The sequence below is a fragment of the Botryllus schlosseri genome, chromosome 12 (genome assembly GCF_051294905.1).
Source record: "Botryllus schlosseri isolate E-star chromosome 12, Bs_hap1, whole genome shotgun sequence".
Classification (NCBI taxonomy): Eukaryota; Metazoa; Chordata; class Ascidiacea; order Stolidobranchia; family Styelidae; genus Botryllus; species Botryllus schlosseri.
In genome coordinates this window covers 17,971,024-17,993,714 of record NC_137247.1, presented here as the reverse complement: position 1 = coordinate 17,993,714, position 22,691 = coordinate 17,971,024, and the positions used below count along the sequence as shown (strand labels likewise).

Sequence of the window (22,691 nt, the reverse complement as noted above, 5' to 3'; positions counted from 1 at the left end):
GTACTGATTTGACACTTTCACGTGTCGATTCAGAACGTCCGATCCTTTTTATGATGGTTTCATGCGGCGCGATCACCATGTTATTTGGTGGCGAGAAAGCGTAGTGGTATAATCCACAGCTACGACACCAATGAGTTGTGGGTTCGAGTCCGACCTAGGTCGACTGTGGAATTCCTGCCTAATTGTTGGAGGTTTATCTAGGCTCCTCCTTGCCATCTCATCCGCGTATAAGCGGTGTCTTACAACAAGCCTTGAAGTGGGCAGTGCTACAAGTCAACAGATACGGAAGCAAAATATGGAATATCGGCCTGATGTAAATGACCGTAGTATAGACGATAAACACCATGAATACCACAAACAACAACGACCAGGTCATTTCAGAGTCTGATACTGTTCGAAAAGAAATTTGATAAAACACTTCATGGCATGTGGCTAAAAAGTACAATGTTCACTAATACTATGGAAGTAAACGTCGAAATATTAATGACCGACTTACATACAAATGGCGTGGGTTCAAAAGATTAGTATTGCTCCATGAAGTGTTGATGAAGATGATCTGCTTCCACGATATAAAATGACATTTAGCATTTTTGGTTTACATCGTACAAGTGTACATAAAATCTACTGATGTTCGAGCATTAACACTGTAATTATCCTCAATATCTGCTTGTTAGTCCAGATGAAGTTATAATATGGAATTTCGTTTCATTGTTTCCATTTGATGCGCATTTCGCCTTCATCGCTGTTGATAATGTCACACAACTGAGGGGAAAGGCTAAAAGAATAACAATTTAAATACTTAACCAGGGACAAATGACGTGACCAAAATGCCAACGCTATATCCCGTTCACGAATAGCCGAATGAGTTATATACATTCTCCCGGTCTGCACGAAGGAAAGTTCTATACCACCACCGTTGCCTTTTCAAAGCAATCTAATCTGAGATTTTCTACCACTTGGAACGAAGAACATATATCGGCCAGAAATATGACTCGGTCCCAAGAAGTGTAATAGATCTTGCGAATGTAGCTAAAGAAGAAAGATGGAGCATTTGCAATGTTGTTATTCAGTATTCGTACACGCAATATTAGACATTACAGCGGACATGTCAAAATACGTCCTGCGTACCGAATACGGCCCGATATGCAATCCTCAGAAAATGGACAAATATCATTATTATCCAGCACACTTCTATCAAAAGGTGGGATTTCTATTGAGCAGTTAGGACAGTACCTGTCGAACATGTTAATATGTCACAATATAAGCATGCGGCGGCAATCATGTCGCTTCACATTACGCTACAAGTCACTCAGGGTACTCGAAGTTCTCGGGTGCCGCGAACAAATTCTCTCTCACCACGGATACGCAGGGCAAACACCGAATAAAATAAAGGCAGCATAAAAGTATTCCGACTTTTGTAGTCATAGCCGCGGGGGGAATAGGTCTGGTCCGTGTTATTTCACCTATATCCCGACTCCACTGAACAACAAATGCAGGTGATCATTTGACGGGTCCGGTCCACGAGAAATAAAAGTTCCCGAACGGAGCCTACGATATTCGTAGGTCCCGTTCCGAATTATGGGCCATCGATCTAATTTGAGTTTATACACGGAGACGTGCTCGGTATTCGCCATAAACTAAAATACCGCTTCACGGCTGACTTCCGTAAACAAATATTTTGTGCTTCAAATCTTGTTGAAATGTCGTCATGCAGCCGCATCTTTCATTGAATAATATAATATTGTTTGTGAGTGAGGATAGCTGCTAATAACGTGCATCGTTTGCACTACTTTACAAATTAGTAATTGGAAACGTATGACGTAATAGTTTAAGGCACATACCTGACAACAAATAAGATCTGTGACTTGAATATTGAAACAGCGATTAATAACTTTAATTGTTACGGCATAATTTGCTACATTGACTCCATTTTAAGCCTGGATTTCCGATACGACGTACCTAGGTTACGCAATCACGGTGCAAAAAATAAACTAGCCTTCAAAGTAAACGTATTTCCGGATCAGTCTATACCAGGGGCGGGCATAACCTCTCCAGTCGGCGGGCCGGATATGATAAAATGAAGTACTTGGCGGGCCGGTTTCTTAAATCGTTACATTAAACGCTCATTTTTCCACGCATGGGATTATTCGTATTTAATGTAAGCTTTATGTTTGAAGCATAGATACCAAAACAGTATTCAATGAATTTATTAATAACGTTATGTACGGCAATATCTGTTGAAGTCCATGAGACATCTGTGGTCGATCAAAGTTGTTAGCAAGTTCTTATAACTCTTGCTGCATGTAGGACACAAAGAAAACAAAGAACTAAAGCATGATTACCAATCACTATTATCTATGTCCGAAGAAAAAGAATAACATACAGTCACTATGATTTGACAGAGTAAGCAAGTAGTGAAGAATTGCGGCAGACTGTGACCATATAACCACGTGAGACCAAAACTGTATATGGGGGCCGCTCTAAATCCCTTCGCAGACCGTATGTTGCGCAACTCTGGTAAAATGTATTGTATACGAACGACGGGCTTGGATTTTGTTCAAATTTACCAAGATATCAATTCAATAGGCTTGAGTTCATGCGTAAATGCCGGTAATGCATGCCTTCCTGTGTTGACGAACATACGCCTAAGATCCACTCTTGTACGCAATACACATTAGCCTACACACACGTACGCTAAAGAATAACTTGAAGTCACTGAAATTTGACATAGTAAGCAAGTAGTTCAGGATTGCGGCAGACTGTGGCTGCGAGCCACAATATAACGTATGACCGGAAACTGTCCCGTGAGCCGCTCAAAACAACATCGCGGGCCGGCCCCGGCCCGCGGGTCATATGTTGCCCGTCCCTGGTTTATACAGTAGTTTTTATCCACATATTAACATTATTAAATAGACTTTATAGTCTTACAGACTTAGTCACGACATATTTTGGAAGCTTTTTATTATCAAGGAAATCGTGCTGCACCCAAGGAAATGGTGGCTTACTCAACTCACGGCACATTTGGGAAGTTTACTACTAAAAATGGTAATGGTGCGGCGCCTTCGTCTATGTACTCGCTGACTTCATAAGTGGGATGTCTTGTAAACAAAAAATGGTGCTGCATCTAATAAAACGGCGTGGTATCTTCGTCCAGACTTACAGCTTACTTGGGAAGCATATAGCCTCCTAAACAACGGTGCGGCACCTTCGTCGAGACTTACTCACGGCATATTTTGAAGAGCTTATTATTGCTATCCAAAAAGTGGTGCTGCACACAAGAAAATGGTACGGCACCGTCGTCGAGAAATATTCACTGCATATTTGAGAAGCTTATTACCTAAAATGGTCTACAGGGCTGGTTCGATTATGTTCAAAATAAGAACAGTTTTGTTCAAAATAAGAACAGTGTCATGTTCACAATAAGAACAGCAATGTTCACAATAAAAACAGTCTCATGTTCACAATAAGAACAGTCGTTATATTCACAATTATGTCAGTCGCACTACCAACATATCCCAGACACGATGTCCAAGTGGCAACACAGTCCCAACACACCCCAGACATGATGTCGAACTCTCCCCAAACACGATTTCCGATTGGCAACACACTATGGAGACACCCCAAACATGATGTCCGAACACCCCCATATACGATGTCCGAGTGTCAACGCAGTCCGAGCACACCCCAGACATGATGTCCGAACACACCCCAAACACGATTTCCGCTTAGCAACGCAGTCAGTCCGGAGACACCCCAGACATGATGTCCGAACACACCCTAAAAACGGTGCAGCACCTAAGCAAATGGGCGGCACCTTCGTTCGCATTTATGCTGCATATTTGTGAAGCTTGTTACTAAAACTGCGCGTCATCTCCGTCCTGACTTACTCACGGTATACGTGGGAATATTTTTATTACCAAGAAAATAGTGCATCGCCTTAGAAGGAAATGGGGCGGCACCTTCGTCCAGACATACTCACGACATATTTGTGAATCATATTATTATCAGAAAATGTTGTTGCACCGTACGAAAAAATGCTGCACATTCGTCGACACTTATTCACGGCACATTTGGGATGCTTATTACTACAAAATGGTGATGCACCCCATACGATTCATGGGTATTGATATCATACGATAATCTCGGTATATGCCCAGGAGTGACAATCATCCTAAATATATTCGAGGATAATAATTTGTTCTAGCACACTGCCGTAAGATCTGTTTTTCATTCGAGGCACAAACACCGTATTCGTGGTAAATTCGTCTGTTATTATACATGATGCATGTTCCCAACGGAAGATCCACTGCTATTATGTTTGATTGATCATGAAAGGAAACAATTGCATTTGTTATAATTCCATTTGCGAATGAAAACTGTTTTTATATTACTAGTACTTAGTGGCGCACGATTCGTATTGTCGACAAAATACAAACCCTGTATTGCTGGAGGTAATTATAAAGCAGTCTATCATTATACATACTGCACGTATAGCGATCGATTTTGCAAGTCTGCGATTATGTTTCATTGAAGAAGAAAAGATGAAGAAAAATAGAGCTTCGAAGTACATAAATATGTATTTCTAGCTTGAATGCTAGATTTGGGGAAACACGTATAGGAGTCACTGTATAGCGGCTTTTGGAACCAGAAACTTATACTTCTCAATAAAAAGAAAAACAGTGATCCGAATACTGAGGGCCAGCATAATCGAAATTGACCACGGGGCCCTCAATTGAGACAGCATACCATTGTTATAGTAGGCTACTGCAACGTAGGTTAACTTGTACCAAGGCCATTACGTTGATTTAGCGACATATGAATCATTGACAGCAAGGTCCGTCATGTTAACCCTATTATATTTAACTAACACAGAAAGTCAAAGCTATGAGACGATTAGAGGGAGTAATAGCCAAGTCGATGACTCGTAAAAGTCACTTTGGAAATTGAGGCGACTTTTCAGTGAGGATGTTTTCGTTTTTAGTATGGATGACACATTAAATCAGAATCGGTGAAAGCTGTTTCTGGATTATTTCTCTTCTAACTAAAAGATCTTTGGTGTATTGCCATGCTATTATAGGTCGTCTTTTGCCTTTTCCCGTTACCATCCACAGTCCACACGAATGGAGACTGCTCAGTGCTCATTGACACCTCAAAAGTAACACTGAGGTGCTTGTTACGTGGCGATGGACACAAATATCCACCGATTCTAAGAAATTCGATTTGATTCTGCATAGCTTACTTTTAGCATTCTTCGGAGTTGGCTACTTTCAAAATTACAAGATGTATCTTCCCGATAAAGGCAAAGTAACCAATAAAAGTATCCATAGGTAAAATCTTCGCAAATATATTTAAATATCGTGATACAGGTCTATTTGCCGTGGTTATACAAATTTCGAAAAGAATTTGCTCTAAAAATTTTAATGATTGAATTAGGCTAATTTAAGGTTGCTGAAACCTATTCTGTGCTCAGAATATCTATATCACGTCAGATTTTTCCGTATGAATTTTTCTCATTTTCATAAATTATTCAAATTTCGGCTTTCGTTAGTGACATCACGGTAAGCATACAACAGCAACAGATCAAATATTGTTATTGAAATCATCTGTCATGAAACCTGGGTTGTTGTAGTACAGAATGAGTTTTCGGTGAACTTGAATCCAGTGGTTCTCTATCTTCTTTCGATCAGGACCTGTTTTCGGCCAATAAATTTATATGTGGATGCAACTATTTTTAGTCGGTAGCAGTTATCACCTCTATCTAGCCTACCATTCTTCGTTGAAAGATTTTGATTAGTAGCTCCGTACCTAATTTAGTTCCAGACGTTATCTATCTTTATACATCCGTCCTGTAGACTTAATTTGTCAATGCATTTTGTGACAGCACACTGCTCTTTCGGAAAACGTAAAAGTTTGCAAACAATAAACAATGTATTGCTGATATATTATGTAGAAAAGAATTGTTCTCTCTGGTACATGACAAGAATATGTGGCATGTTTTGAAACATTAAACGAAACAGGATGTCTGCTTTTCCAAAGAAAAAAGTGCTAATCATGATAACTTGAAAGAATTTATCATAATTAATCTCCACCTGTACTTATCATGCTAATTCTTCTTCTCCAGTTTCCATATATTGTCACATTTTATCGGAATCGAGGCAAGCCGTTTCTGGACCGTTTTTCTTTTGGTTTATTTCCATGATATAAAGAGCTTCCTTTCCATTGTATATTATAGACAAACAGATCAATGGAAGTTGTTTAGTAACAGCTCAACACGAAATCTGAAATTCGTTTTACTTCACAATAGAAATAAATATGCATCGGTTCTAGGATAGTCGGTCCCTCTCGACATAATACATTTTGTGGCCTACACCAAATATCACGCGTTCTATGCTGAAACAGAGCCAGAGATTAGCATTGGTTAATTTCGAGGCTTTTTGTTAGTGTTTTGAATGATTAAATACCCGTTCCAAATACAAAAAGCGTAACATTTTTGGTGGTTTCTGATTTGCCGTAATATTTTACTATGAACTAGAGTCGGTCGAAGTGATCAGCGTTGCTACTCAAGTAGCACAAGTAACGCCTTACATTTCTACTCAATTACAAGTAGAAGTATTCATTTATAAGACATGTCAAAACTACTTCAAGTGTAAGACGAAATGAAAGGTCTGAAAATTACTAAAAGTCAGTAAATATCGAAGTATATTTGGTATGGGGATTGTGGTCGCATACTTTCAACAGTTAATCGGAGATGGCTACTTACGAAATCGCAAGATAAATCGCCGCATATACCGAAAAACGACCACAATGACACCGCCCATGGGCATAATATTCAAAAAAATATGTACTCAGTTACCGTGATTCCGAGGCTATTTTAAGCGTTTCTTATGACAATTTAAATCATGATAGTGGTGCGATATTAGCCCTGAACTACTTTCTACTTTACAAAAACCAAATTGAAAAAGTAATTAGTTCATCCATAATACAGTTCAGGTAGATTTTCAAGTAGTTGTAAAACGTTACCACTTCAATAAGTACTGCAAGTAGCCAAAATCTACTTGAGCACCTCAAAAAAGCAGAAATATTTAACATATATAATATCTCAAAAACGTGACGTGATGGAGCAAAAATAACGTCAGATTTGTATGCAGCACCCCAAAATTAGGTATAATTGACCCTAATAAGTCCTGGCGCAAAAATCGTGTAGGTAGACCATTGTAATAATTCAACCCATGAATCTGATGAAAAAATTATTTCCGGCTTTTCAAAATCCCAAGTCAAAGTAGGTAGTTTGACCCGGTCTTTAAAAAGTAGCTCCGGCTTGGATGTATTTCATAAGATGCTATGCTATACTACTATTTGCCGAATTCACAAAATTTACTCTAATCGTTCAAAAAATTAGGAATTGTTGCCTCGTTGGCCCCACCGTTTGTTTTTACTGAGCATGTTCAAATTGTTCATACAAAACGCGCTATACCAGGGTATGCGAGATAAGTCTTGCATACTTCGTAATTACTGTATTGCGGGAAGTGGGTATTCGTCATTCCCGCAATTCCGTTATTAGCACAACACTGATGGCCAATTGTGCGGTTCGAAAATTATATTGATCACTGGGTATTTCAAAAAATGAGACTGGTGCTTATGTGAGCGGAGCAAAATAAATACAATAGGTAATTACGTAGGGATGGTGTGAACCTCTGAAAGGTTCAGGTTCGTGTGAACGCGAACCTTTTTGAAAGATTCTGTGTGAACGCGAAAGTGAACCTCATGACGTCACGTGATGTCATATTGCTAATTCCAACGGTATATATCAGTGAAGTGATAGCCTATATTAATGTACACGATACCGAGCGACGACTAGGACCACAATGCTGAAGTATGTATTGAAGTTTTATACGTCACCAAACGTACCAACTGTGGCAATCAAATGATATAATAATCCTATAAAATCAATATCTTCCGCCGCCTTGCCAACAATTGCGACGAGGACTCGCAACGGAATAGGCCTGTAAGCTTACGCCTTAACGGTCTAGGCCAGACCGGACAATGCATTCGGTGTCTGAGTATTGCTATACGTTGATATTGAGCAGAGTATAAAACGCTTCACCCCAATCGCACGGATTTGATTTTAGGATACAATAAACCAATACGGCCGTAAACCAAACTTTACGCTGGTTGGTCGAGAGACGATGGCCATGGATACGGCGCAGCAACGAAGGACGCTGCATTTACCTTATAAGCTTATAAGCCTATAGTCTGCTACGATGTATTCCTATAGCCGTGTAGACTGTACAAAAACGACAACATTACAGTTAAAGGATTATCTATTCTTCAATAATAAAATTAGGAAACGAAATAAAATATATAGTAACATATACTAAAATATAATGCCGAGATACTGTGTTTATGAATGCAGTGCCACCAATGGCAATGAACTGGGCAAGGACAGATCTTTTCATTCATTTCCTTCCAAAGCAAAGGACAGGAAGGCTTGGGAATGCAGAGTATAAGAAGGCAGGACTATTTGTGGCATACATTTGGGCCTGAATTTGATGCCAATAAGCAGTGGTGGCTTTTGGGGTGGGCGAGGTGGGCGGTCGCCCGCCCCCCCTGGTCGAAGAGCCCCCCTATTTGGATTTCTCGGCTTTTGAAGTCACTGCAACTGCAGTGAGGTCGGCGACGAGGAGCAAATGAAGCTTGTGGAAGTAGGCTTGAAATCCTGCCTCCTTACTCTGCATTCCCAAGCTTTCCTGTCCTTTGCGTTGGAAGGAAATAAATGGAAAAATCTGTTCTTCCCCAGTTCATTGCCATTTGTGGCTCTGCATTCATAAACACAGCAGTATGTCGGCATTATATTTTAGTATATGTTACTAAATAGTTTTTTTTCCTTTCCTAATTTTATTATTGATGAAAAAATAAACATTTAACTGTAATCTTGTCGTTTTATACAGTCTACACGGCTATAGGAATACATCGTTGTGCCAACTAGGCTTAGGTAAATGCGGCGTCCTCCGTTGCTGCGCCGTATCCATGGCCATTGTTTCTCGACCAATCAACGTAAAGTTTGGTTTACGGCCGTATATGAAATCAAGATTGACCTCGTACGCCTGATAGATTTTTCTCATCATACAACGATATCAATTTTATTGATTGGTTGAAGAAACTTCATTCGCTGACTACCTACATGTGCTGTATATCGCTCTTGATGTTGTGCGATTGTGGGTAATGCTCACAGCAGAGAATCACTAAATATTTGAGCGTAATGAAGGTGCATGCTCGTTTAATGCTGATTTTTTTATGCCGCCAGCGCCATGCATATAGTGGCCCGCAGTTGAAGTACAATAAATTTCAACCAAAGATGTTATGATAAAGTGAGCATTGTAATATTTGAAAAAGGTTCACAGTGCAAAACCTACCAAGGTACGTTTGTGAACGTGAACCTCTAAATTTCAGAGGTTCTCATACACAGAACGCGAACGTGAACCTCGCACGTTCACACTATCCCTAGTAATTAGACGAAGCGGCGTCTGAGGATAAAACGTTACCTTGCTGCATTTGCACAGTAGGAGGCGCGCGATCATCGATACGCCATGTACTCCCTGAATTGGACGAGCAAGAGCCCGTTCTTTGGTGATAGTTATTTAATCGTAGCGCGAAATTTAACAGTGTGTAATTAGTGGGGATGGTGTGAACGTGAGGTTCACGTTCGCGTCTGTGTGTGAACCTCAGAAATTTAGAGGATCACGTTCACAAACGAACTTTGGTAGGTTCTGCATGTGAACCTTTTTACATATATTACAATTTTTCATGGCATTATTACATCTTTGGTTTAAATTCTTTGCATTTCTACTTCAGACCACTCTGTGCAAGGCGCTGACAGCATAAAAAATATCAAGACTAAACGCGCATACATCATACCCATCTCAAAAATTGTATTTGCTTTGTTGCAAAAGTTGGCCGGACATATTCAGCTTTCCAACTGTGAATATTTAGTAACTCTATGCTGTGAGCTTGACCCGCAATCACACGATCAAGAAAGAAATACAGTACATGTAGGTAGTCAGCGAATGATACTTCTTCAATAATCAACCAATCATTGAAATTGATATAAAGAATACGTCGTTGTCTGATATAAAAAGTCTAGCAGGCGTACGGGATCCATCTTGATTGGAAATGTCTATTGTATCAAATCTGTGCAAGTAGGAAGTTTGCTACTGTATAACTTGTTTATGTGGTAGTATCGGTAGCAAGTATAGAAATCCGTTTAACACTCTGGTCAATGTCACTGTCGCAATTGTCAGACGCCGAATAGATTGTCCGGTATGGCCTCGACCGTTAAGGCGTAAGCTTATATTCCCTTGCAAGTCCTCGTCGAAATTGTTGGCAAAGCGACAGAAGATATTGATTTTACGGGATTAACATAGTATTTGATTGCTTCAGTTGATACATTCTGTGACATTTAAAAAGTCAGCATGTACTCCAGAATTGTGGCATAATGTGGCCTGATTCGTCGCTAGGAATTAGCAATATGACGTCACGTGACGTCATAAGGTTCACGTTTGCGTTCACAGAGAACCTTTCAAAAAGGTTCGCATAAGCAGCCAAGAACGCCGGTACAGTCCGCGAACTATTTTCGAGATGCGAGCTATTCCATCCAATGTCCGAAACCCAAGGTTTTGGATATAAAAAAAAAGGAATTAGTGATTGGATACGCCCTTTCCAGTATGTAATCATCTATTTTCTGCATACATTCTTGTCTGTTTGAAACAGTCTCATTCCTGAATTGTCACGCAATGTCACTCTTGAGCAGAGGTGGGCAAACTTTTGAGCTCGCGGGCCGCATTCAACATCTGAATCCATTCGCGGGCCGCACTATATAAAATTGGGATTATAAAACAAAACGCAATATTGATATTTGATTATATAGCGAGGACATGGAGATAATATATGTGCATATTTAAAACAAACCAAGCATTGCTTTGATGATATCGCACACGCGTCAGAAACATATATATATGCAGTACTATATTGGCGAGATTTTATAGGCTGGCGAACCTCAATCACCAATTTGTCAAAACTACAGAGATGAAAGTCGGTTGGCCCGATTCTGAGATCAGGATTGAAATTTAAATCTGTGAGCAGCGATTTGTTCGTAGATTTACAAATTCCACTTTTGGTGCAGTTCCAGGAAACACAATGCTGAAAGCATCATAACCATATTAGCTTCAAACGCGCTTTTACTATGTGTAGATAAAATATAAATACATCAATTCTACGCATACAGACAACGAATCTACCTAAGACACGCCCGTATCGTTTTTTATAGGCTCATCACTGAAATAATTAAAAAGGGAGTGGCCAATCTGAAATCCCACTCGTGATCCAAATTATGCCAATCTCGTTGCAGCTATCCCGCTATGATATTAGGTATTTACCTTCGATCATTGGTTCTCAAACTTTCTGAGACACGCCCCCTCCCCCTTATGAAGGTGGAAGATTTCGCGCCCCCTTATCGTCATATCACAAAACGCAACCAGGATGCTAGCAAACCTAACGGGTAGTTTGATGGCATGGAAGGTTACTACTGTGAATGAGAGGTTTTAAAATATGTAATTCAGACTAAATACAGAGCAATAACTATCAATTGAATATAAATCGCGGATGGCGCGAAATTTTTTTTCAGTTGAACTCAGTATCGCGCCCCCTTCAGGTGCTTTCACGCCCCTGAAGAGGCACGCGCCCATTATTTTCAGCTGAGCTCAGCTTTGCGCCCCACTTCTGATGCTTTCACGGCCCCCAGTTTGAGAACCACTGTTTTAGAATTATCATGGTAAAATATACTAAAAAAGTTTATCAAGTCTCTGCATTAATTCAATTTTTAATACGCAATTTATCAATATTTCTAAAAAGTTTCTTTAGACTCTCGCGGGCCGCACAAAACGGTGTGGAGGGCCGCATGCGGCCCGCGGGCCGTAGTTTGCCCACCCCTGCTCAAGAGCGTGTAGTAATTCGCTTCTCCACTATAATGCACGGCGTCAGTTGTCAGGTGTTGATGCGACACCGGATTCTCAGTTGCACCAATTCTGAATTCATTCGGTTCTTTTGAAGGAAAACTTTCTATATTCCAGTAAATTTGATAGACACCGGACGGACTGGTAATGAGCGCATTATTATTGAATTTCAACCCATTGGATAAATATGGTAGAAAGCGATCATGCGATCATGTTGCGCTTGCTGCAGTTACACTTGAACAATAGCACAATTTCGAGATTACAGTTAACTGTGTGGCTTGATATCAGCGAGTACGGCGCCGGTATTAAAACGTCGCATCAGTGTTTTGGTGCGGTATACTGGCAATGCTATGGAGTAAAGTGAGTTCTCATGTGACTATAACGTTCTTGGCAGTCGGCAAAGAGAAATTATGACGTCACATGATTATTCATACCTACACCGAATAACGGTTTGGCGTGACAGTCCCTGTGTGTTCTTTTCATAGCTGAAACGGCCGTTATTACCTACTGCCTGAACCATTCTATCGTTTACGGAGCCGGAGCTGGAGCCGGAGCAACGGTATCAATGAGCTCCGGAGCTGGAGCCGGTGCTAATTCATGATAGAAGAGAGCTCAGCAGCCGTAGCAGCTTAAAATTGACGCCAGCTCCAAAGCCCTGGTGACCGAAAAACTATTCACGTAGAAGTGGAATTAGTCTGAAAACCTAACCACTTAAATCAGTAGTGAAAAATATACTTGAAAACCACAAACAAGTAGAAGTAATCCACAAATATATTATCTCCTATCACGTCAAATGTGACGTGATAGGAAAAAATAATGCTAGATTCAGATTTAGCGCCCCCAAATTAGGTGACTCAGATTTGGCCTGGCGCAAACGCGCAGATCAGTGTCATTGCAATACCGATATTGCTCGTTAGTTTCAATGTAATCCATTTCTATTACGATTACATGAAAATCCTGTAACTATCGTAAACGATAACGATTACAAATCACGATTACCCCTTGACTGGACGAGGCCCTTTGGTCTATACAAGCTCAAAATATTCTCACTGTCGTGCGATAGTTTGAGCAACATTATGAAAGACCATAATCTGTACTATGTTACAATTTATCAGGAAACGCCTCTATATTTAATCATAAGTCAACGACTACGACAAATGAAAGCGGAATTGACACGATGTACGGTACAATAGAGCTCTGCGCTATCAGAACGACGTTTTGGTTGCTTACATTAACAGGAGTCGTCGCAAATCTGCTGATGATACTGACACTGTTCAGGTTAAAACGCACAATATTTTTCGTCATTCTCATAGGGCTCTGCTTATCCGACTTGTTGTCGGCTTGCAACTCCCCGTTGTTTGTGGAGATCATTATTTCAGCAAGGGACTTCACGCTGCCGAAGATCTTTTGCGGTTTGTCAACGACTGTTGAAATCGGTACATCGATCGCAACAGTCCACCAAGTGCTGGCTTTGACTCTGTTCAGATTTCACACTGTAGTCCGTGCTGCGTCACCGAGAAAAGAAACCTCGCATCGTACTTGCACATATACCATCCTCTCATTGTGGATGATTTCATTGTTGATGATATCACCCTATCCCTTCGCTGTCGGAGTGTCCGAAATTGATGGCAGGCTCAAATGTGACATGAGGGACAATGCCACACTGGCGAAAAAGCTGGTTACAGTGTCCGCGACTGCAGGAATTTTCGTTCCAACGCTGGTGATTTCTGGATTATGCATCTGTATTGCAGTGTTCTTGTTGGGACGAAAGCTACCTGTATCTACAGCTACACCATCGGCGAATGCATCTCGGCAACGAATGGAGAAACGAGCTGTAAAGCAGCTAGTGATTGTTGTTATCAGCTTCCTGGTAGCCTACACGTTCGACTGTGGAACGAAGATCTTCATGTTCCTCAAAAGTGATGACGTCTCGTCCGACTACAGCTCGATGACATTGGCATTGGCAGCTCATGGAATACTGCGCCTTTCGGAATGCCTCAATCCGGTTCTCTACTACTACGGCTCTATTCAAATCAGACGGGAAATGAAGAAGATGTGTGGGATATCAAGCAGTAACCAGATCAAAATTCAAAACAAATAGACGATAAGCATCATTGCTGTCATACTAGCTCTTTGGATTGGTGCGAACACGTTATAGGTTTTGGTTCGTATATGAACGCGAACTTCTATGTGTCGTTCGCTGACATTTCGAACTCGACCTGATACGTCACAATGGTAGTTTAAATATAATTATGGTATTGACTTAATTTTTGTGCAAGATACCGTCGGAGTAGTCTTCGCTCTGAACCATATGGAATATGTCCCTTTTAACGCCATGACTGGTTGGCATCCGGCAGTTCCGGGTTTGCATGCGGTCTGCGAAGACCCCTTATTGACACTCGGTATGTGTAGGTATTCCCAGAGAATACTGTGAGCTGAGGAACAATTTGATCTAAATATCATTGCCACTCTGCCGCACTAAGCTCATTATTTCGTTCTATACCTTACCAGTCTAAGCGTTCAGCAGTGCGGGATGCCAGTCATTGTATATTATTACAAACTAAATGCTGTCATATATCAACCAAACTCTCAAGAATCAATAAAATATTCGACTGTATTCTAGATATGGATTAGATTTGTGTTCATGACCCTTTTTGCAGTCGCCGTCATGCGTCGAGTGATGGAAAGAGCACTTTTAGGAATATGGATAATTTGGAATGATTACTGTAAACTTCTGCTACTACACCGAACGCTCAGTTTTCAGACTGTAGAACAGCAGTTGTTAACCGCGGTTCAAACGATCCCCGTGTTTCACTGCCGAGATGAGCATGGATTAGGATTTGGGAAAACCGGATAATTGCAAGAAAATAAAGTATGAGCAGGAAAATATAACTTTAAAAACGGAATTCAGTAATACTGGAGGTAAGCCACTGTGCCTCATCCGTCAAGATTCGCTCAAATATTATAAAGCTAGTAACTTGCAACGTCATTACGAAACCAAACACTAAAACTTTTCCACGAGTTACCCAACGAAGACAGATTTACGATATATTAGGTTTACCAAGCTGAAAAAAATCCTTGAATGGTCAGCAGCACTTTAAGGAACTGCCCCACACGGCTTGGCTTCATATCAGCCTGGTTTCAAAGACCGTGTAGCCCAGGTGCAGACGCACCGTATCACCACACAATAATAAACCTCATTCCATAGCTTACATTTCATTGTGACGGAATAAATTCGTATTTTTGTGTTTGGCACTTTTAAAATAAGGATTTTTGATACTGGGCTCGATCATGAAGCAGGTCTGCCCACTCCTTTTATATAACAGCAGGCGTTTGTTTTCGGCCCGAAAGCCCCCTTTTCACACTCAGCAACTAACTCGGAACAACTTGTTAATCAATGAGAATTTGATAGTCAGGGATAGACTCGTATTTTCCCCTCTGAACATCGAGTAAGGGTTAATGGAGCAGTTCGTCAAAGCACTAAATAAAGACTGAAATATCTTCAAGTAGGTCAGACTATCCCAGGGCCTTTCTTTGATGGATGTAAGATTCCAATGTGGATGAAATATTATAATTTCATATAAATAGAAACGAGCACACTCGCAATAAGAAAAAGTTTAGAAAATCACCAATCTCATAACTACAAACATTTGGTCCACAATCTTCAACTGCACATGAAAAACTTGGAGCAAACACGAATATTGAAGTTCACTTCCTGTTCAGTCCTCTTGATATATTTCCTCATCCTCATAGTGAATAAAGTGTGGAATTAGGGCAAAGTTTCCAACAAGGCACAGCAAAGGACAGAGATTATAGGGCTGATGAAATGAACATATCATATCGTACTCGAAACCAATTCATTTTAAGGTAAATTGGTAATATTATTATTATTGTATTCCAAGTGATTATTTTGAATTTACAATTGATGCATTACATGACGTTAAGCTGAATGAATTAACGAAACGTTATTTGATCGTTTTATGTAGATTCCGATATGTATGATTGGGGTCAAGATAGCGTAATGGTTAAGCGTCCAGCTTCCTGATCGTTAGGTCGTGAGTTAGGTCTGAGCTTGAAAATGACCTATAAAGAGTTTGTGAAGAGAAAAGGGTTTGGAAATATTGATATACGGATTTATATCGTGGTCTAAGAGTTTGAAGAACCACTGCCACAGCTTCTTCATTCTTTTCATAGACTATACCGCGAGTGTCATGCTATACTAGGGTTGCATTTAAAACAAACAGTGCTTTCGAACACTTTGTTTAAAACTTGCTTTAAACCAGTGGTTCTTGACCTTTTTCTCCCGGCGCCCCCTGTCGGAAATTTTCATGATTTGGTGCCTCCCATATTTCAAGGACTGTATACTAAAGGCGATGGAGTGGAGGTTCAAGTCTGTACTTGACTGTTGAAAATATTTCGCTCTTGAATGGCGCCCGATGACCAATCGACCAATTAACAATCTAATAATTGTATGCACTATCTTCGAGATCAAATCAAGGTTCTTATAACAACTGTTTGGTACGGGCTCATACCTCGAGCCCAATGTTAGCACCCCGATTCCGTGACGTTGTATTTTGTAGCTGTCGAAAACAAGAATATTTAGTTGATGATTGTGGTCAGAAAGCTTTAAATCATATCTACAGTGCAAATGGCTCTCACTCTCAAAAGCGGTATAGGACCATGTTTCCAGATTTCGAGACGCAGAGTTCTGCAATATATAATTCATTCTTCAAAACATTTTGTCGGGAAAACCGTTAGTTAGACGAAATATAGTGCACTGCATTCGTGAAAACACCAATTACATCGTCGGTATATTTCGCGCAAGGCGTGACGACAATTTTGGATAATTGAAGCATTTTGTTTGGAATGAATGAATGAATTTCGCAACGAGATCTCAAGGATATATAGGGCTTTATATCCCTATGAGAACTAATGAATCATATGAGGCCTACTGTTACGCCGTTTTGTACGGCGCCACCATAACGTCCCAGCGCTCCCGATACCGGCCCAAGGGTTTCAACCCCTTTTAAATCCAAAGCGCACCCCAGGGGGCGCTATAGCGACATCGTTAAAAACCACTGCTTTGAACAATGTTTTAAGCCAATCCCTTTTTTAAACAAAAGGGTGTTTATTTTAGAGCGTATAATTATTCCATAATTGTGCAAACATTTTCGAAAGACATGTAATATGAGTCTACGGTACATTTGCACCAATCGTCAAAGTCAATACACTGTGATGTCACAATTAAACATTCCTGGCGTCACGAATAGAATAAAAGCATGTTTTAAACAATGGTCATGTTTTAAACATGTTCGTTTTAAATTGATTTTTGTTTTAAATGCAACCCTATGCTATACACATATCTGAATCAACTATACATCCCCATGTGAATATCAATGAAAGATAAAAAAATGAAGGACCACAAATTATCACGCAACCTATACGAACATGTGCTGCGGTTCTCAACCTTTTTGAACATGCGCATCCCTTGGCGATGGTCAGAAAAATTGCGCCCCTTGACCCTCTGCACTTAACGTCATGTCAAAAAGAGCACATCATCTATACGTCATGTCAAAAAGAGCACATCATCTATACGTCATGTCAAAAAGAGCACATCATCTAATTAATACAGAGGTAGGCAACCTTTTTGCTAATCACGGCCGCATTTCGATTACTTATGTAGCCTTAAGGTCGCATTCCAGGGCATAGCCGTAATAACGCACTGGACGCAAAATACCTATGTTAACTTATCCATGTCCATTCCCGGTGAACTCCAGACTATTCTACTTTTCATTCTATTGTACGCACCGAAATTGCGAGTGGCAATGTTATGAATAGTTGCTGGGATTGCATATTGTCAAGAGCGATAATTTCTCAGATTCATGAATGGATTCCGTAATTAATAGCAGCAGTATCAGATATTACTATCAAATATTTATCCTTTCTCAGCCCATGTGATCAGATTCACCGGTAGGACTCATGGGGGAGTGCTTTCGAAAATTTAGGGCAAGTTATAAATAATAATGCATCTTCGGGTGGGCCAATTGTTATTAGTCACTTTGTTGCATGCTGTTATTTCTTGACCCCCAATATAGGATTGTCGATTGTATCGGTGGTGAAAATAGTGGGAATATATTGAAATCGCCCAAATGTACCATAAACAAATTTCTTTCGCGAGGAACACACGATTTCGATTCCGGTTCAGATTGAGAAGGGTGCTACTATATTAAAATCGAAAAATGAAGTTATTTTGAATTGCGCGGTGCGCGGAATTTAAAGATTAATTAAAATCCCTCAAAAATTTGGTTGTGAATTCGTAATTTTCTTTTGCGTGTCGACGGCCGCTAACACATACCAATTGAATTGGGTGTCGACAAATTCCCTTCTACGGCCGCAGGCTGCCCATCCCTGATCTATAATAGTATACATATGGTATGTCTTGGCCAAGTTTAAATCCGCATTCCAATTGTTGAGTCTTCTGACAAATTTTCCCAAACTTGGTTGAAAATAACAAAGAACATTGAACAGGACATCAATTTATTTCAAGGTAGGTTGCTCTGAGACTCTAATGCTATCAGTGACTATAGAGAGCACGGCGTCGTTATGTACTGCCAAGCTAAATTTGATCCGTTCTGGAATTGAATTAAATTGTGTTGATTTAGGGTAGCCTAATTGAGGGCGAAACCGGCCAACTAATATTACATCTAAGTCTGTCTTAGGCAGTGCAGTTCGTCAGCTATTAACAACAGCTACGCAGCGCACCGACTTAAGGCTACTGCCATAGCTATGAATTATTGAATGAACTAGACGTTGGAATCGCTCTAAATCTACAAAGAATATCACAAATTTGCTCAAATGAAATTGAAATCAGCCTATACACCATTCAGCGCGACTGCTGGAGTTTGATTTTGGCGAGCTTTCTTGAATACGAAATAAGTATCATCTTCAACAATCGTCTTCTCAGAATAGTTGTAAAACACATGTTCAGTCAGAATTCATACGGACTTTGTCAATTTCTCGCGCTCCTCAAGTGGGGGCGCGCCCCACACGTTGAGAACCACTGGGTTACACGGAATGTTGCGAAATGAATCGCCACTATAACATAAAGACATTCTCAGAAGAATGTTCTATCATAGGGTAACCAATTCGAAACTTAAAAAAGGATGTTGGTGGATGAAGAGCGTATGATAGTGCAAGATAATTATAGCACCTATGACGCATGATCGTCGTTATCCCTCTGTTTAGTCTATGTACGCTATTTCCGTCATTATCCCTCCGTTAGCGATTTATTATGCCGCTAGCAACCGCAAGCTGGCGTTCGATTCGGCTATGAGAGCCTTTCTTCTGTAATTGCAATATCGGGTTACTTTTTCCATTTCCGTAATGATTTGAGCAGAATATAAAAGAAATCGATTTGAATGTTAAGTTGTAGGCTAAACAAAAAGCAAAACGTGGAGTCTGTTACTAGAATATATTGATGGTAAAAGTTGCATGGCAGCGGAGTCGGAGTTTGGAATGATATGAAGTCTATATCTGAGGGCATTTGATCATCATCGATGTTGGGACTACTGAAAAAAATAGGGTTATTTCACAAAAATGTTTACAGTCTGGTACTACCGAGGTCTGTGAACCCGAACCTCTGGATGGGCAAATGATCACATCACGGCCACAAACTTGAACGGAACATTCGCACCATCCTTAGATGGTACAATCGTAGGTCGCGAAGTGTTATGCTCGGAAAGGTATCATCATTTTCCGTTTGAATTTTAGTTTCTTGTATAAACTATTTTCGTATGAAATACGATAAAACTCTATCGGTATCCTATACCTACTGACCACTCCAATATTACATGCTGCACATGGCAACATGATCTACGCAGTGTTGGAATCAAGTCACTACCTTCTAGTCACGAGTTATCTCGAGTCATTGCAGATTTTGACTCGAGTCAAGTCAAGTCACTCGTGTTTTGGAGGTGACTCGAGTCAAGTCGAGTCGAGTCAAGTCAAGTCACGAGTCAAGTCACAATTCAAGACAAATTGAATTTTTGAAGAACGAGTGATGATTCAAAGTCATTACATTTTGCTAGCTGTGTGAAAGACAAAATACTTGATCATTTATCTTGAATGAAATAACGAATATCCAGTTAAATATGCATGCTAAAAGACGTTATATCCCTCACACACACGTAGAACTGCCAATAAAATACGGGAGTAACTGTACAGCTACATGATGCAGTCAGTTATCATCAGCCAAAATATAGGACCTAAAGCTTCGAGAAGTTGAAACAAATTGATATGATACCATAGCCTATACTACCCATGTACACATCCCTGAAAATATAAACGCACTAACTATATTTTTTCGATTTCAATCAATTAATATACTACTACTACTCCGACAACATAAGCTGTGATCGTTTAGTTTGCGGTCAATTTATCTGTGACGTAACAATGGAGGATCAGTGTAACGGGAATCAGTGATTGACTGCGTGCTCTCACAAGTGACAAGCGTATCTCGAACAATCTGAACATACACAAGATACAGTGATTTATTCGACAGCGATTACTTGATGACTTGAAATCGACTCGTAAATTTTATTCCGAGTCACGAGTCAATGCACCTTTTTGAAGCTCCGAGTCAAGTCAAGTCAAGTCATTTTTCCAAAGTGACTCGAGTCAAGTCAAGTCATACGAAAAAGTTGACTCGAGTCATCCCAACACTGGATCTACGACCCCCAGACCTCCATATGCCTATGTCTTTTTGGCCGCTACTTATCAGAGAGATATGTGGACTGTTTCGTAAGTCAGCTTCAAACGTGTAGATTTTCTTTATTTCATGATCGAATCGGTCAATGTTAGCGGGAATTGCATATATATATGATTATCATTTTTTAAAAATCTTCTCTCCGCTCACGTAATCCGATTTACTGGTAGAGCTGAGCAGTGATGAGCGGATGTTGATGTTTGAGAATCCGCATCCGTCCGACAGGTTGCGTGCCAGTGAAACTATCCGTCCGACTCCGGAGAATCTCATCCCAATATCCGACTATATCCGAAATGTCGTCCAAGAATTCTCAAAAACGTATCGATTAACGTTGTCGCAGAATATCAATTATAAAACTGAACTGAGATACTTTTCTGCACTAGAAGATCATTAATAGTATTATTAGACTGAACAAAAACACCGTATTTGGACTTTTTATTATTGGAATGGTAATACAACTAACGCTACTAGTTTGAAGTAGGTGTGCAAAAGTTGCTTTTCGGATCGATGGCAAATGATCAATAACTGATTATTAGGCAATGAACATATAAAACAACTAATGACTGAATCATATTGCTCTATAAATATCAAGTAATATTAGCTAATTGTTATCATATAGAGTTTTACAATTATAAGAGGGTTAACAATGGATGTAGAATCTACATTGTAGATAATAATCCGCATCTTGCCCACAACTGTTAGAAGGCGTGAAAGCTTGATCACTTGCAACTTGCTGATGTGATACTTATATTACTTTTGATACATCAGCTCAATGTTTGGGGCACAAAGCTTATAGTCGACTCACACATGATGTCCACCATATCATATTCATCATGCTGTACCAGAAAGTAGTCCCAATTTCCTCTCCTGTACTCCAGTAGCAGATCAGTAGTTTCTGGCTGATTTGTTTATTGGAAGAGAAGAAACTCATCTTCAACTGTGCAATGTCCTTGGCCTTTCGGATGTGGTTTTTAAGGTCCGTTGTGCCACTTGAAAACTTGTGTTGTTTCACTTGAGCATAGCAATTACTGCATTTGACAAAGCCAGTGTCTCATAAATCGGGTGCAATCTCTCCACACTTCACTCTTGCTGTGGTATGTTGGTTACTGTGAAAACAAACAATACAGGTGATTAAGTAGCCTACATATGCCGTGCAAATGTCGAGCAAGGCCATTAATACTAAAGATATAGCCTACTCCAGGAATCATCGACCTTTTTGCAACCAAGAGCTACTTCTTGGGTACTGATTGAAGCGAAAGGATACCATTTACCCCCGTCGTTTACCCGTGTTAGACTGCAAAAGACTTCTAAGGGAGTCTTTTAAATCAAAACATCTCATTTCAACTAGCTAGCCACTAAGATTTTTTAGGAATTCATGAATTACTTCGAACCATGTTGGTTAAACAACAACAGTCAACTTAGATTTCAAAATAAATCATGCCACACTTTAGACTGGACATCATGTTCTCTGTTTCTATGTCAGTCGGTTGGAAGCCTGGTGTTGCATGCTATAAAATATTAGTGCGCTGTACTCTGGTATGTAACTTGTCACTGCAACTCTGAGTGAGTGTTCCAGATGTGCATTAGTGAGACGTGTTCTGTGTTTGTTTTTGCATGTCCCAAAAGGACTGTTTTTGCATGTCCCAAAAGGCTGATTCACAACGATAAGTTGAACCAAACACGCTTGCAAGTTGCAACCTTCATAGCTGCCGCGAATGCAACACTGTACTTTTCCGTGTCAACAAGGCACCAGAAGTTTGCTGCAGCCTGGTGGGCATTGAGGTGGAGGTTATTTTGCAGTGTAACAATTTATATCTCCAACTGTTCAGCATCCAGACATGACAGATGTCATTGATAGAACAGTAGCAACGATTACAGAAAGTTAGAAACATGGTACTAAACTGCGTTGAGTGTAAGAG

At 40.1% G+C, this 22,691-nt stretch overlaps 2 protein-coding genes across 3 annotated transcripts in view; one reads left to right on the top strand and one right to left on the bottom strand.

Annotated features, from left to right (window-relative positions):
* The window catches only part of LOC145451567 (uncharacterized), a 321,835-nt gene that overhangs the window by 120,724 nt on the left and 178,420 nt on the right, over nt 1-22,691 (bottom strand). The window lies entirely within an intron of this gene.
* Nucleotides 13,186-14,109, top strand: LOC145452741 (growth hormone secretagogue receptor type 1-like). The gene has a single exon (XM_080330896.1). It carries the CDS (start codon nt 13,186-13,188, stop codon nt 14,107-14,109), a length of 924 nt encoding a protein of 307 aa, XP_080187022.1.